At 41.4% G+C, this 15,946-nt stretch overlaps 1 protein-coding gene across 1 annotated transcript in view; it reads right to left on the reverse strand.

The window, feature by feature from the left end:
- Positions 1–376: 376 nt before the first annotated feature.
- Positions 377–15,946, reverse strand: part of LOC104287780 (vascular endothelial growth factor receptor kdr-like) — a 135,908-nt gene continuing 120,338 nt past the window's right edge. Inside the window, exons 25-30 of the mRNA XM_009886512.1 lie at positions 15,741–15,840; positions 15,095–15,200; positions 13,234–13,358; positions 12,900–12,978; positions 9,781–9,875; positions 377–587 (exon numbers count right to left, since the gene is read on the reverse strand). Coding sequence (XP_009884814.1) covers positions 377–587; positions 9,781–9,875; positions 12,900–12,978; positions 13,234–13,358; positions 15,095–15,200; positions 15,741–15,840 — 716 coding nt within the window. The remainder of the gene's footprint in view (positions 588–9,780; positions 9,876–12,899; positions 12,979–13,233; positions 13,359–15,094; positions 15,201–15,740; positions 15,841–15,946) is intronic.

Consider the following 15,946-nt stretch of genomic DNA (forward strand, 5'->3'; position numbering starts at 1 on the left):
CTTGACATGACTCTTGGAGACTCTTATGGAGTAAAACGTTGAATGAAGGAACTTGTAAATCTGCAAATGCCAATGAAGAATCCCAGCCAGGGGAGGAAGGGAGCGGAGGCAGTTCTGGGTTACAGCTCCTACTTCTGATTCTGATAGACAGAATTTTAATTTACTGCATATGTTGCAATAGGCCTTTAAAGATAGCAAAGAAGATGCTCTTAAAATGTTTCTATTCACATCAGAGATGTGCCAGAAGAAACATATGAACCATTGTCCTATCAGATTTCCCTTCCGTTTTTACCCAGCCTCTTTATCCAGGCCTGGGGGCATGTAAGAATCGAGCATGGTTGGGAGGTGCAAGATGCCCTGTGTCAGGTTGGGCTGGTTACACTGGAGGTGCCGAGTAGTGAATGACGGAGTTGTAATCTGGAGGTGGGCTGTGGCACTCCAGGTTGGGATCCATAGGAAGGAGAACAGAGTCTTCCAGTGTGAAGTCCATGGTGTCCTCTTCTACCTGTACTGCTGGCTGGTATTTGACAGCCTCGCGCTCATGGTCAGATAATATGGATTCTTTGCTCTTGCTAACAGCTCTCCGCCTGTTGAGAACAAACAGCATAATATATTGACCTGCCTCCATAAGGGTTTGTCTCAATGTGTAATTAATGGTCAGAATTATTTAAAAAAAAAATAAATATATAAAGCATTTCAATTTACCTTTGCAGCATCCTGTAAGACAGTGACATTTTACAGATTGGATAAGGGAACTGAATTAGGTATTTCAAATGACTCGGTGTTTTAAAGTAGATTTAGGAGTAAATCCAGGAGTCCTGTTGCCCTGTCTTTTCAGCTTACCGCATTTCACTGCACTGTATATTTCTTAGTTACAAATGCACCTGTCCTATACATACAATATTATTCTCTCTCATTGTTCTGACACAGGTTGGTAAAAATTTGACTTTTCTGAAAGCAGAACTGAAGGCTATGACTTTTCTTTAAGTATAATAAAGGATGAAATAATGAATAATCTATGACAGACTCCAACTTAAAATGATACTGCAAGCAAGAGTGTGTGTTGAACACACTCTTCTGGTGTAGGGCAGAATCTCTGTTGTATTCTCTAGCCCTTTAAAATTACTGAGCAGTACGTGAGTGAAGGGCAGCGCTTTTCAACATTACAACTGCTGGCCTGTAACTGATGCTATTAAAGAGAGCCAGCTTTCATTTTCTGCTGTCTTCTCTTATTATAGGTGATGAAGGCAGTGGGAGAGAAGCAACTTACATCACATGGAGCAACCTCAATGTTAAAAGTAGGAGAACCCTGGAGAGGATTTGTATCGCACGGTGACCTTGAGGAACAGCAAGTGTTGTGCAGGGAAAAAAGGTACTTTCTGTTATAGGCTGCCTTAAAAATGGACCCTACATATTTTGTTAAGCCTGGTTTCTTCCATTTGAGGATTTCATTGGAAGAGATCTGGATAATTTAGGGTTGGTTTTCAAAAGGATCCCAATGGGAGAATGGCTTTTGCACATCTCCACTTTGCTTAGGGACCCTTTAACGTGCATCTGTTTGGGATAAGCCTCACTCATAGACTGATTATAGCATTGCTTATGTCTCAGTTCAGAATGACTTACGAATGTGCCTGGGAGAATTTAAAATCAGGCAGTGCTCAAGCACTTCATGTATATATTTCCTAGGTGTTTAAAGGAGCACAAAGCTACGTTCTAATGACCCTAAACCAAATCTGAACAATCCACAGGTCATCAAATAATTGTATAATCCATTACACTTATTTTACGCGTACTGCTGCAGTGCTTGCAGTCCCCAACAGTTGATCATGGATTCAGAATGTAGTGCTTTTGAAAGAAAGCAAAGCCAGTTTCTGCTCCAGGAAACAAAACAAGAGCTAAGAGACAGATACAGTAATTAGAGGAAGGGGAACAAAAGTCATGAATAGGAAAAGCAGCAGATCCAAGACACCAGCTGTGTGCACTGTCACGTTTTTGTGATGGTACAGCAGAGAGAACCGCTGCAGGCCTAAGAGCAGGTTGATGTTTGGCATGACAGAATTGTAATATGCAGTAGGCCAAGCTCCTTTAAACTATGAAAGGGTAAATATGTCTTGGTAGATTATACTCCTGTGACTTCAGAAGTTGTGTTATCTTGCGTCTGAATCTGGAACCTGTCAAAAGCTTCAGTTTTTCCACAAGCTGCAGATATTCTCAGTCTGGCTGGCAGAACTAGTGTCAGTATCTTCACTTAAAATTTTTGCTAATTCTGGAAAGGTCATGAGTGTGTGGTGCATTGGCTAGAGTAGAACACTGGTTTGTGACCTGTAGGGTCCATCAGTAAATTATCTACCCCTGTAGTTCTCTTCTTGGGGGAGTGTGTGGAGTAGGTGATACCCTGTGTATCGCAGTCCATGAAGCCAGTCATTCTAAGCCAGGAGCTGAGATGTTCAGCCAAATTCGGATGTAACAAACAGCTGCGACTCTAATCAGCTGCAATGGGAGATTGGCTGCTTTGTATTTGGCTTGATTTTAGGTGGCTTTCCGTAGCATGTTTACATCTCTGGCTTCGTCTCTAGGAAGGGAACCCAGAACCCCCCATGTCTTGCACATACAGAATAAACTTGGGTTCTGTGACTTCTAAAATGCAAAGGCAGAGATTATAGATTAAAGCTGATGTTACTGTGCTTTGAGACCTGCACAAGGCATTGAAGCCAAAGCTGTTGAGTGGCAAAGCAGAAATTCTAAAATAAATAGTAACCCTGAGAACTTCAACAAAAATGTGGCACACTGCTTTCACAATCTAAGTTTTTCCTCTTTGTCCAGAGAAAAATGTGAGTAGAAACTTCTTCTGTACACTATACATTTGGCAGCTGTCCCTTTCTATACACACACACTTTCTGTGGAGATAAATTCTTCCCTGGAATGAGCAATGGGACCACAACTTTACTTCACTGTTTATTTATGTATTTTTCTTTTTGTTGCTCAGTTCTATTGACTCGTGTCAGATAATTCCGTGGATGCTCTGGCTGCTAATTTGCCAGGTATTAAAGTTGTCAGTGGAGACAGAGAGAAGCTTGAAAGTATCTGTTTAACTTGGCCCCCAGCCTGCATATCTCAGAGTGCTGGAGAAAAAGAAATGTTATTAGGGTTTAGTTTGGCCACACAATGGGAAATTTTCAGACCCGTGTAGACTCCCAGCAAGTGTTCTTGTGAGGTTTCTGCCCCTGTAGGCCAGGAGATTGGATATCTGGGAATAACTCTGCCTATCGCTGAAATCAGGCTGGTGTTTGAAGAAGGACTCTTAAATGCTGACATCTAATATTTGCTCCAAAGACAGAAAGCTGATGAGTTAGGTCAGAAGCAAGTTTTGTCATTAGCTGTCTTATGGAAGACCAAAATGTAATTAACTTTCAAAACTATTCCTTTCATCTAAATGCATTTCCTAAATTAAAGCTATCCAAGGGTCTTTGCGTTTTTTCCTTTAATGCTCTGTATTACTGACGCTTCGATATACTCTGCTCATGCTCAGCAACAGCGAAATGTACATATGCTCAGACTGCACATTGGAAAACGAGACCGCAGCATCCCTTTTCTGTCTGTCCTTGAAATCTCATTTGCTACATAGAAACTGCCACACTGAATCAGACATCAGTCTTGCCTCGGGCAGTGGTCAGTGCTCGATGCTTCAGGGGAACGCAAAACCCCTTTATGCTCCAAGCCAATGGTACTACCCTGTATAAGCTAGAAAAATTCTCCCTGAGCCCCACCAATAAACATTTTCTGACTGAAGGCATTAGATTTGATTAATCACACAATTATGCAGCTACAGAAGTTAATAATGGTTATGTAATTAAATAATTTCATTAAAAGCTAGCCATTACTTGGTTCAGTGCTTCAATGCTTTGGGGCATTACACTGCCCCAAAAGGTATTTCCTTACTGATTTTGCCTCTGCCTGACTTCTGAGTGCTGCAGCTGCAGGAGGCGATAAAAGAGATGTTCTGTTTTGATAAATCTGCTCATAACTGTGAATGTCTCAGCCCAGTCTCACTTGACTGTTAGTATTCTCACCACAGCACAATACTGATGATTCGGCGTGTGAATACCGTGACATTCAACTGAGACACATTTGCTCACGGACCCAAGCTGATCACATTTTACACAATGACTAACCTGAAAACTTGTTTGTCCTTGCAAGAATGTGTACCGTTTGGGGCAGGGTAAAGGCAAAGATGAGAATCTGAACACTGCCATTTCCTGCCCTCAAACAGATTTTGTAACCTAAAGGACCCTTTTTCCTAAAGGGCGCGTTTCTGTGGAGAGCTGGTTGGGGAAAGCTGTTTCGCAGAATGTGGTGAGCTGGCTTCAGCCTCGTTTCATAGGCTGAGACTAGAGTTAGCCAAGGCACAGCGCTGGACTCCTCTCTTTCAGAAAAATACCTACAAGTTAGGAACATTTATGGGGAGAAGTACAATAATGATGAAAGCACTGGAGGAGCCCACTCTAGAAGATTAGAAGAATGCAAATCGGTAGCAGCAAATCAACTAAGAGTGACATTCATAATTGCCGGCAAATCCTGCTACGCTTCAGGCTGTATTTCTATAGTGTCCCTGAGCCAGCGTCGAGTCTGTTGGATGTAAAACCAAATGAGGTGGAGGAACCTGCTGGTGTGGACCAAGTGCTGGTAACTGAAAGCCTGCCCGGTCTGTAAATAGGACAGTCTAAAGCAGCCTGATTACCGCAGAGCTTGGGCTCTGTGCTATCGCGTGCACATGGAGTGTGTCTGTGTGGGGCCACAATAAGTTAGTAGGTCTCACGACCCGGACGCAGGCTTGGACAAGTGCGTTTTAGTGTAGTACTGTGGGGAGTGAGAGCCATTAACAGTTCCTGTTTTTACTGTGCTATGTCAGGTTTCCTGGTACAGACGAAGCTGAAAAGTCTAGGAATTAAACTAGATGAAGGAAAAGTTAGTCCGAATATTAAGTAATCTTTCGCAATCTTTTTAAAGTTTTCTGGAGAGGTGTCAAAGTTGTTAGAAGATACTACAGAGGATAATGCTGTAATAGCTAGAAGGCCTAAATTAGCTAATGAGACTTTTTCATCCTATCGTGTGAACCAGAGATTTTGGTTAGAGGTAGAAAATCATCAAAGAGCTGGGAAATCATTACTGGAGCTGTTTATTTAAGTAAGATGGAGCCAGTTGCTATTAGCCTAAATCTCAGGGTCAATGACTTGAGGAGGAGCGTGGAGAAAGAGAGATGACTGTAAGAACATCACCCTATCCAGTGGTGGGCTACAGTACCAAGTGTAGCACTTACTCCCAGTGCTGTGGAGCAGCGCTTATTGCTTTGCAATAAGATGTCCAAGTATCTTGCCCTCAGTAGGAAAAACTAATAGACTATTGTGTCCTTGTAGAAATCCTGGCCTTGTTCAGAAGCTGTGTTTAGGGAAAGCTGAGAAATTGGGCTGAGCGTTGCCAAATAGACCACTTTGTCTCATGACCACATCTTGTAATAACATGTAGGAGCTTCAGGGCTTTATAACAGCTTTCATAGGTGTTTAATGAGGCACAGAGTAAGAGTGATTAATTTTTTAAAAAAATTTCTGCAAGGAAAGAAATAAAAGGGTTAGTTTTTCTTCTGATAGTTATGACTGATTCACAGTTTGCTTTAATACAATTTAGACGGGGTGCTGTGCAGTAAGAATTTAATCCTGGGTTCCCCTCTGGCAGTATCAGTGCATCAGTAGTCTGCTGGCACAGAGAACTCAGGGGATCAAGAATTCATTGTTTTGAAATACTTCTAAATACAAAGTACAGCTAGAATAAAGTTTGACCAGGCCAAAGTCACACGCTTGTTAAGTATGCGTCCCCTTGCCTTTGTGGCAAAGTTGGTCAGCTGGGCCTGATGTGAGATGCAAAGCACTGCAGTCAAAACCAAGCTGGGGACCACAGTCTTTCACAATTCTCCTTTTAGTCCTTGCCACTGTAAGCATATAGAATAATCCTTGAAAAAAGTGGCTTACAGAACTCCCGAGTAGCTACTCCTTCAAAGTCACTTATATTTTGGAGAGCTCCAGTCAGGTCATCGTGCAAGGTGCTGCATGACACAACAGTAAGTACATTTGCCATCTCAGCGCACTCGTCACAGAAGAAAACTCTTCTGAAACTAAGCTCTGCTATGGAGCCAACATTTCCACGCCTCATCTTTCGGAGAAGGTGCAAAAGGATTCTAGCCCAATCAGCCGGGTAGTGTTTTTGTTGGGCACCTTGCATTTGGACATGAATACCCGATGCTCCTGAGCAAAATCAGGTTGTTTCAATATTATTGGCTTGCCTTCGGCCCAGTTTGGCTTTGGCAAAGGCAGAGCCCTCAGTGATGTGATCTGGATGCAGCGTCCAGAGCCCAGAGCACATCAGCTGGTGTCACGGGACTTGGTCAGACTTGGGGGGGGCAGAAGGGAAAGGGATGGAGGGAGGACAACTGAGCAGATATCAAACCTATTATAATTTTAAACAATAACTTGATTATAGAGTCTCTGGGAGAATTTTAAAGCCGTGCTTGGCAGTAGCCTGTTAATATTATGAGAGGAAACTTGACACCAGAGTCATCCCATCATTAAATCCCCTCTATGTTGAATGCGCTTCCTTGAATGCTAACTCCAGTGTCATTATCCCGGTCAATCTTCCTGTTTCTCACTACAGCTACTGTTGGGACTTTATACTTTAACAGTATAAAATTCTTAGAGCTCAGAAATGCTTAGTCCAGTCTAACAGAGGTCCCAGGCAGAGAGTATCAGATTCATCTTCAGTAAACTCTTGACACTGACACTCCATGGCGCGTAGTGTTGCCAAACTTAAACTTGACAGAGAAATGAATGCAAGATAAATAAGCAGCAAGATTTTGGCAAAAATAATAAATGCAGCCACCCTGGTTTAGAAAACATGCTAAGTCTTTGAACGGTTTTGTTTTAGAAAAGAAAGACTGTTTGAAAAGGATCCAGGGTAAATGTTTTTGATAGAGAGAGATACACAATTTACAAGGGTGACTTTATCTCCCCTATGAAACCAGCACTCTCTTCTGACCTCTCCTAGGCTATTCTATATGCTATTGAGGCTTGTTTTTCAAGTTAGCAGCGCAGGAGCTCCAAGGGGTTTCATGTCCTCAAACGAGAGGGCATCGGATGCTCTGTGACTATGTCAAAAATGTTATTTGTGCCAATGATAGTCTGCAAGATTAACAGAAAAAGAAGCTGACAAAATAGCTTTCTCAGCTGGACCTCAAACACTCAATGAAGGAAGTGGCCAAGAAAAAACACATCTCTGTCCATTCAATGGTAGCTAAGGTCCTGGGAATAAGGAGACAACAAACACAGCTTGCTGCAGGGTTTGCTTTGATAGCAGCCCTCTGTTAAGATGGTCTTTCGCGGTCTGGCTGGCACAGAAAGTGTCAGGTATCTCACGATGAATGGAATCCCTATGGAAGCGTTGACTGTAAATGGGGAGAGCCCCAGATGGTGTGGGTCAGGCAGAGATTCCCTGAACCCAGCAGAGTAGTGTTACTTCATGTTCACTCCTGGTGGGCCTGATAGCAGTTCAGAAGGTTTTCCTGGAAATCTCGAAAGAACAGGCTGTTACGGAATTTTTGTGTTTCTACATCTGGCTGGATGTTGATTTTTCTGCTTTTCAGCAGAAAGCCTGGGAGGGGGAGAGAGAGAACCTTCCTCGGCCAACTCTTTGTCCAAACGGGGGAAATGCAGCAGGGGAAACAGCAGTCAGAGGTGATCGACAGAAATCTTTAGAAGGATAAATCCTGTCAGGGAGGCTCTGTGTGTGTGTGTGTACGTGTTGGATTTGTGTCAACATGACATCACGCAGAAAAGAGAGGTAAGCCAGCCCAGGTAAAGCATCATAGTAATGCAGTTTCTGACATTTGAGCTCCTTTTTTTAGAGTTGGTGCCATTTGGTCTCCATAGCAATGCACTGTGCTGTGCAGAAATCCTCTCGGCGTGTGCATAGGATAAAAACACGGAACGGTATCTAGATCTCTGCTAATCCCCCAACAGGTACAACCCTGGGACAGTGCTACAGAGGAAATAGTGCTCAACAACATTATTCCTGAAGTCGCGCTCCTATCCAGCAGAATCTGTAACATTTGAATGCTCCCTGTTAGTGCTGCAAGGCTCTCTAACCTTCCTTGTGTAACCTTTTCCCTTTTCCTCTTTCTTCTTTCCTGCCTTCAAACATCTAGGAATTCATGGTTTTAAAGCCTGAAAAGACAAGGCAAGCTCCTTCCATCTTGTTTTTCTCTCTGAGTGAGGGAGTTAGCCCCTCTGAAATACTGTCTCATGTGAACTCTCCCATACTAGGCAGAAATTGCACCCTTTTTTTCTCATCTGTAATTTCTCTTTAATGTAGAAAAATGGTGACTTGATGTAGAACAAGCAATTGCTGTGGTGAGAAAGATCATTGAGTTTAATACAGAGGAAACTAATAGAAATCTCATCAATAGATTTCAGAGAAAACTCTAGGCAATTCAGTAAAAGTCTAATTAGCTTAATTCACTGAGTGGATCTGGAATTCCTTGCTACAGAATTGTTTCTTTTTTAATACTTTGGGTAGCTATTCTTTGAAAATTGACATTTGAAAGTTGACATTTGGATCAGTAAAATGGGTTACTATTGTTATTATACTTTTCTAGGAAGGTGGAGGAGACCTATTTCACTACTAGGTCAGCTCTCTGCTTGTGCCTGATTGTTACAGAAGTGTAAAGAACCGCGAGCTAACTGTTACCTAAAAGCTAAATATCTGCTTTTCTTCTTCTGTGATTGTACTATGAATGGATAAACATACAGCAAACACTGGCACAGCCTCTATTTGTAAACCAAATACGAACAATATAATTCATAGGGTCATGAAGGTGGTAGGATTAAGGGATTTCTCTGTAGGACTGTCTTCATAGCTATGACAAAGCAAATGTAGGAATCCCAGGTCTGGTAAATGCTTTGCAGTGCTTATACTACTCTTTATTATATGTGCCGCCTTAACTTTTCTCATGTCCCGTCAATTGCAAACGTGCCAGTTCTTCTGTATGTCTAAAGTTAAACATAGCTTTGTTAGACACTGGTACAATCCTAAATGTTATTTTCTGGATTAATAAATCAAGTTCTTCAAACTTTGTTCCATCAGTAAATGAGAACACTGGAGAGGCAGTCGAGAAACAGCTGAAGTAGATATGTATATTCTCAGCTCTTTTAGTCCTGTCATTTGCCATGTGCAGAATATTCTGCCCCAGGAGATCAGATCATGAACAGGAGACACCAGCTTCACTAGAGAGTGCTCTCTTGGTTTTTTGAATGTGATTCAGAATCACAAGGCAACTTGGCATTTTGGAAGGAAAGTTAAATTGATTGACGAGACATTATGTGCTCAAAGCTGATGAAATGAGTTTTCATTTTTATCATGTGAATCAACATTTTTCATGTTAATTAACCTCCCTGTAAATTAAATGCAACACTGCAGCATTCCTTTCAGAGACCTGCAACTCTGTTTTGTGTTCAGCTTCTTTCTGGAAACAAAGTTTACATTATGACTTTCTTGATCTTATAATACATTAACCATGGTCCTTCAGTTATAGAACTGAAATCCAGAGTCGCTTCTCCTTCTAGCTTGTTTAGGTAGTCTAACAGTTTTACTTTTGGAATCAGAATCAAAACTGCAAATTTTGGAAGCATTTTTTGGAATGGGACACTGTCTTAAAAAGAAATACCATGAAGTACTTACGCTAAAGCCATGATCCCATAAGGCCAAGAACGGATTTCCAGCCTCTTTGGGCTTTTTATCTCATCTGACGTCAACACCATCCCACTGTCCGACTCCTGAGTAGCAAAAGGAAGAGAACATCAGCAGAGTGTCAGTGGCCTGCAGATTCTGGAGACCCCTGTCCATGCAGTTATGAGGGAGAGACTGCCAATAAGGTGGCCATCTGTAGCTGTTTTATTGTAGTGTTATATACTGATATTTGTGCACTGGAAGTAATGTAGGAGCTACCAGCTACTCTATGTAATCACAAGATTCCAACCAACAACCTGGGGGGCACATGCATCGAAACTCTCAATAGTGTGCTATTTAGTAAAGTGCTTAACACGTAGATTTGTCCAGTTGATGTAGGAAATTACGCCCATTCTTCAGAATATTCTCTTATCAGAGCCTATGCTATCAGTTTTTATCTAACTGTTCCTGATAATGCTGCTACTTAGCCTGAGCACATTTGCCTTGGTTTTGTGACCATAAAGTTTTTGAGCTGTATTTTGAAAGAGCACCCTTAAATGAACGTATAAAAAATAATTTGACATTTTCAAACTTGAAATTGATATTAAGCGTGACACGTGGATACCATCTAGGTAGGACAGCTGAGATATGAAAGGACAGAAATTCATAAAGAATATATCCAATAATATTGGCTAGGCTCCTCAGAGAAAAAGTCCCCTAAATACCTACTAGAAATACACTATTAGAAACACTGAAACACTAAGGAAGTGGAAGTTCAGTATCATTTTGGCAAATCCAGGTGCTTTGCAAAGATATATAGCCTAAAAAGCTCATTGTACTTTGGTTATGGATTTTTTTATCAGCTGTCCAAAGAAACTGTCTTGAGTAGTTTTAAAGTTGAGGTTGTGATTCCGCTGCACTTAAAGTTGAGTCTTGAGGTTGCAATTAAGCTGTTACTGTGCTAAGTGCTACACAAGTTCACAGATATGCACAGTCCTTGTTTTAAGTAATTAAAAAAATATTAAATGTTCTGGGGGGTTCCTTTGCATTTGAAATATTTTGTGATGCCGGAACGTTGCATGTCTGCCTGTCTGTCAAAACCAAGAAAGCAAAAGACTTCAACATGGGAAGTGAAACTCTACTTAATCTTATTTGACCAGTCAAACTGATGGAAACAGAAAAAAATAATCCCAGCCAGCAATAAATGAAAAGCAAAAGCCTTTTTATAAATGCTTTGGTAATATATCAGCTGTTAATAAGATCAGTCTAGAAAATGATTTTCAAAGTGCAAAGTAAAATCCTAAATTAATTAGGTCTGTCGAAACCTCAGTAGAGACCAGCTTTTCTCTCTGGTTTTTATCTTGACTATTTCCCCTTCAAATATGTGGTCTAGAAAGAATTTATCTGACGGTTGCTTTGCGTTCTGCTTACAGAAGAATTGTTAAAAGAATATCAACAGAGACTGCAGATAAGTAGCACAATTGCAGGAAGATGTGGTAGAGCGCTTTTAGAGTTCTTGGGCAACTATTTGAAATAATGACTTAATCAATATTAATGTCTTGGTAGATAAGATAATTTTAGTAACCCAAGTGCACACACTTTGTCCAAAAGTAGATCACACCGTAACTTTGCTTTAAAAGATCCTCATTGAAATACTACATTTATTTCTGATTTGTTAATGTATCATTACCCTTTTTTGAGACTTTCCCCCTTCATGTAAGGACGTGCTTTAAAATGCCATGAACAGGGAGTATTTAGGAAAGTAATGCTCATGCTGTCAGCAGTAGTCTCTTACTGATACCGGATCTGTCTAGTAAATGTCTTTGTGTGATTCAGAGGGACAGATTTTTATCCCGCAAGAGGAAAGATGCAGGAGCCAGAGAAAATTCTAAGCCTTCAAATCCTTAAGATGCGCTGATAAAGGCACAGAAATTACATCTGGCAAAACACTAGGGAATAATGGGCATCACTTTGTGCTAACAAGAAAACAGATGAGAAATACGTATATTTGTCAAGGACATGAAATATGTCCAGGACAAGTTGTAGTTAGAGACTTGCCCCTTCCCAAGAGAGTTGGTCTGAAGAATGTCTGTCTGTCCGAGAGGGAGTCGTAGCTGGAGCGTGGGGGCGGTTCCCTGACTAGCGGAGCAGACAGACTGGCTTGTTTCTATGATACTGGACACATCTTTCTCTTCAGCTGCTGCCCCTAGCCACCTCATGCTTGCCCTCTTCCTCTGTTAGAAGGGTTCCTGCAGGCTTCGTGCTTCCTCCCTAAATTCAATCTGCTTCAAACAGGTGTGCGTTACGAAGGTTCCTCCTTAGTGGCACAGAATCTGTCACTGAGGCAAGTGGTGCGGACTGCATATGGCCCTGCAGCCAGTGAGCACCCGAACCATAGAGGAAATTCATGAGTTGGGTGTTTTTTGGTTTGTTTTGGGGTTTTTATTGGTTTTTTGTTGTTGTTTTGTTTTTTAATAAGGAAGGAAAAATAGAAAAAAAAACCTCCACCCATGCAAGCTGTCATTTCAGAAGAAGCCAACAAGCAGAACCACCAGTCTGTAACAAAACAAGCTTTTGTTTTCCACTGGAGTGAAAATGAAACCTTTCAACACTCTCCCACCGTGCAGTGCCACTAAACTAGCGATAAATATGATCATTTAGGGTGAGGAAAATCCAGGGTTAAAGCCCTTTATGTGAATCAAGTAGAGCAGGAACTTGAATCTTGGTCTTGTCTGTCCAGAGCTGAACACCCTCACCACCACCGAGTTACTGGCTGTCTCAGGCAGCCAGAATGTGGTCTGGACACGCTTCCTTCCAAAGGCTCCCTTTCAATGAGCTGCCATTTTCTTAGGGTGGAAAAAACATATTGAAATATGAAATGTAAAGCCCCTTAGCCTGATCAAAGCCAGGATAATCAGGCATGAGCTTCTCTTTAAATTATTTGTTAAGATAAATGCGGGTCCCTCTTTGTTGTCACCCAGACCTACGTGTGAGATGCTGGGGCCAAATCTTCTGCTTGATTTAAAGCTTTTTCTTAACAAACAGATTTCAAAAGCTCTAATAACTGTTTCTGGTGCTGGTGACAAGTGATCTGTGAACCCGGTGGAGAAGGATGCAATCACCTCACTTACCTCATGCATCACTTTCTCCTTTTCCACTGGCACCTCATCAAATGTCTTCACACTCAGTGGTCGCTTCTTGCTGTTGTTACTGAAAGCCAGAAAGTTGAGGGGTCAGCATAAAACCCAAGCAGATGCTGCACCAGTTGGTAGCTCAATTAACATCCCTGACATAGCTCAATTTCCTGGACCAGTTTTCTTTTTTCATCTCTTGTAACTAAGACACAGTACCCCGACAAATGTGTCTGTCCAACTGCTTTAAAACAGCCGCGCTGAGAGAGGACAGGAAACAGTGCCCAGCTGTAGCAAATCCTTCCCTTCCACCCCCTGTATATATTTTTCTTACCCAGTTTCCACTGCACTCCAGCGATTAACACAGTTGTTCAAGTTCTCTTCCACAAGGCAAGTTTTGGAGTTAGAGTCTCCGTCAGGACGCAAGGTGATGTTCAGTGGAATATAGTCTTTACCATCCTGTATAATAACATAAAAGAACACAAAGCTAATAAATTCATTTTGTACTGCATCTCAGATGTAAAAGGTTATTGTCTTCTACAGAGCTTTAAACTGAGAAAGAAACAGATTTTATTTTAACTTTACTTTATGATTTTTCTTCAAAGCGATTATCATTTTCTTCACCACATGTGGACGTCAGAATGTACAGCTTTATTCAACATTTACTGTGTACGAGGCTTTGTATGAGGAAAATGGTACACTTTGGGAAACCCACGGTGTAGAATGGCTGAAAATGGTCTCTAATGTTCCAGTACTCATCTCTAGTTAGCATGTTTTCTCTTCCAGGCACCTGAGCCCGAGCTACTGCTTCACTGGTCTATAGCAGTTACAAGACTAGAAGTCCCTCGCATATGGCACAGCGACGCGACAGTCGTATTGAGGGTGTCGATATACATGCGTCCAGTTTAAAAAGTAGCGAGCTTTGGTGACTCTCACAGCAGCATCTTTGATGAGTTCGCAGCAATTTCTTTGTGGTTGCTGCTACATTCCAGATGCGTGGCTGTTCTGCCTCAGTGAAGGTGAATGGAATTTCATGGATCTGCACTTCAGGAAAGCAGTCCTCTATATTGTCATTGCCTTGGCCTCTTTGGGAATTCCAAGGGACCAGTCTTGGGAACACCTAAATCCAGGTTTAAGCCATGTGTTTGGGAGAAGGGAGGGAGCCGCATGAAGTCACAAAACCCCTGTGGCCGATACGACTTTATCACATTTTGCCAGAAGTAAAAGAATATTGCCTACGTATAGACTTTTTGCTTATGTTCAACTTAAGGATTTTAGGAACTTAGGTGCTTAGGAAGAGCTCGTCCTTCAAATGGTAGCCTTAAAGGATTTTACTTCTTGTCCTTACAAGAAATTGATGCTGCAAGTTTAATGGCATTCAGTACACATCTTAATAACCTCTGCATTGTCATTACACCCCTGCAGTAATCTTCAGAAATTACTCTTCCTTTAAGTCCTAAAACTATTTGTCCAAATTTCCCTTTGCTTGATTTTTTTTTTTAATTTTGAGAAGCAGTTAAGTGCCCTATTCCCTTATCATGATTTTTATGTCTCCCTAATTTACTTTGGTTATAGGATAAAACTCACAAGCTCTTCATATTGCAAACCGGGCCCTCTTCGACTTAGCTTCTCTAAATTTGTTTACAAACAGGAAGGAGCTGGAGGAGAGCGTTTGCTATCTTCTTAAATTAAATTGGCAGTTACATAACTGGTCTGGTTGTTTTTACTGAAGAAGAAAACAACTGAGTTAACTATTATGAAATTAATAATTATGTAATTGACTTTCTGAGCTTTAAACTGCATCATTTTAAAGCTCCTAAGAGCACTGATGAACATAAGCTGAGAAAATGAGAGAGAAAGTTCAGACCAACTACTGGCAGTTTACTGTGTTGGAATCTAATTAAAATTGTTTGTGAGATAAAGCACTATTGTTCCTCCAAGGGGCAACTGAGCCTTTTTTTAATTAATGTAAGTTTCTGCTTATTATGGATGGACAAACATTTAGTTTTGAAATATAATCCCCTTTGAATAGTTAACATTTTCTTTACTCATCCCAGCAGCCATTTTCCTCGTGACCTCTGTTACGAAGTCAAATCTAATATTACTGCTCAGCCTAGTCTTTACCTGTGCACGTATCCACATACATATACGTCTGTATGTACAGATTTGTTGAAGAAATGTTTGGGTTGCTGTACCTGCTGTACATTGGCTTGAAGAAGGTCTCCTAAGCGCTCCACAAGCTCCGTGAAAGTAGGCCTCTCTGTGGGTACTCCATGCCAACAGTCCAGCATTGTCTGGTAGCTAGATAAAAACACAGGTGTTAAGAAAGGAAAAGGACAGGAGTTTTGCTTCCAAATTGTTTCTTGCTGCTGCTGCTGCTGCTTGTTTTGGTCATTGTTTGGATAGTTTTGGATTAGGACAGGTTTGAATCTCCATGTGCTAAAATTCTGTTCCAGTTTCCATGTGGGATGCTTTTTCCTTCTACATTCCTGCCTCGGATGGGCTGATACTGCTGAAATAAGTCAGTTATGGACACGTAGTTTCTGTCACAGAATTGGAAATCAAGGCAGACACAGTCGTCTCCTGAACTGAGATTCGTGAACTACAACTGACATGGGGAGATCTGTGAATATTGTTGTGGGCAAAGGTCAAGATGACTCGGTCATCTGTGGTATCAGGACACCCGAGATATGCACAACTACAACATTTACTGCATACAAAATACAAAATACATAGCTGTTGTCTGGTGAGGTCTCCTTCTCCCTCCACACTTAAATACAATCTCTTTTGTAATATTGACATGGCATGTGTCAGCTCTAATACAAAACCTGGTGCTCTTACACTTCTGGAGTAGAGTACTCTGGAGATCTCATCCGGGTTCCTTCTTTGAGCCGTCGGCAAAAGTCCTCATCTATCTGCACTCCGGGGTATGGTGAGGCACCTGATGGGAGAAATAAGGAGGAGGCTGTGGAATGGCACAATCCCTATTTCCCAACCCAGTGAATTAAACATGTATTGGTGATTTCTGCTGAGCAGTCGAGATTACC

This window comes from Charadrius vociferus, unplaced genomic scaffold, assembly GCF_000708025.1.
Source record: "Charadrius vociferus isolate BGI_N301 unplaced genomic scaffold, ASM70802v2 scaffold506, whole genome shotgun sequence".
Lineage (NCBI taxonomy): Eukaryota > Metazoa > Chordata > Aves > Charadriiformes > Charadriidae > Charadrius > Charadrius vociferus.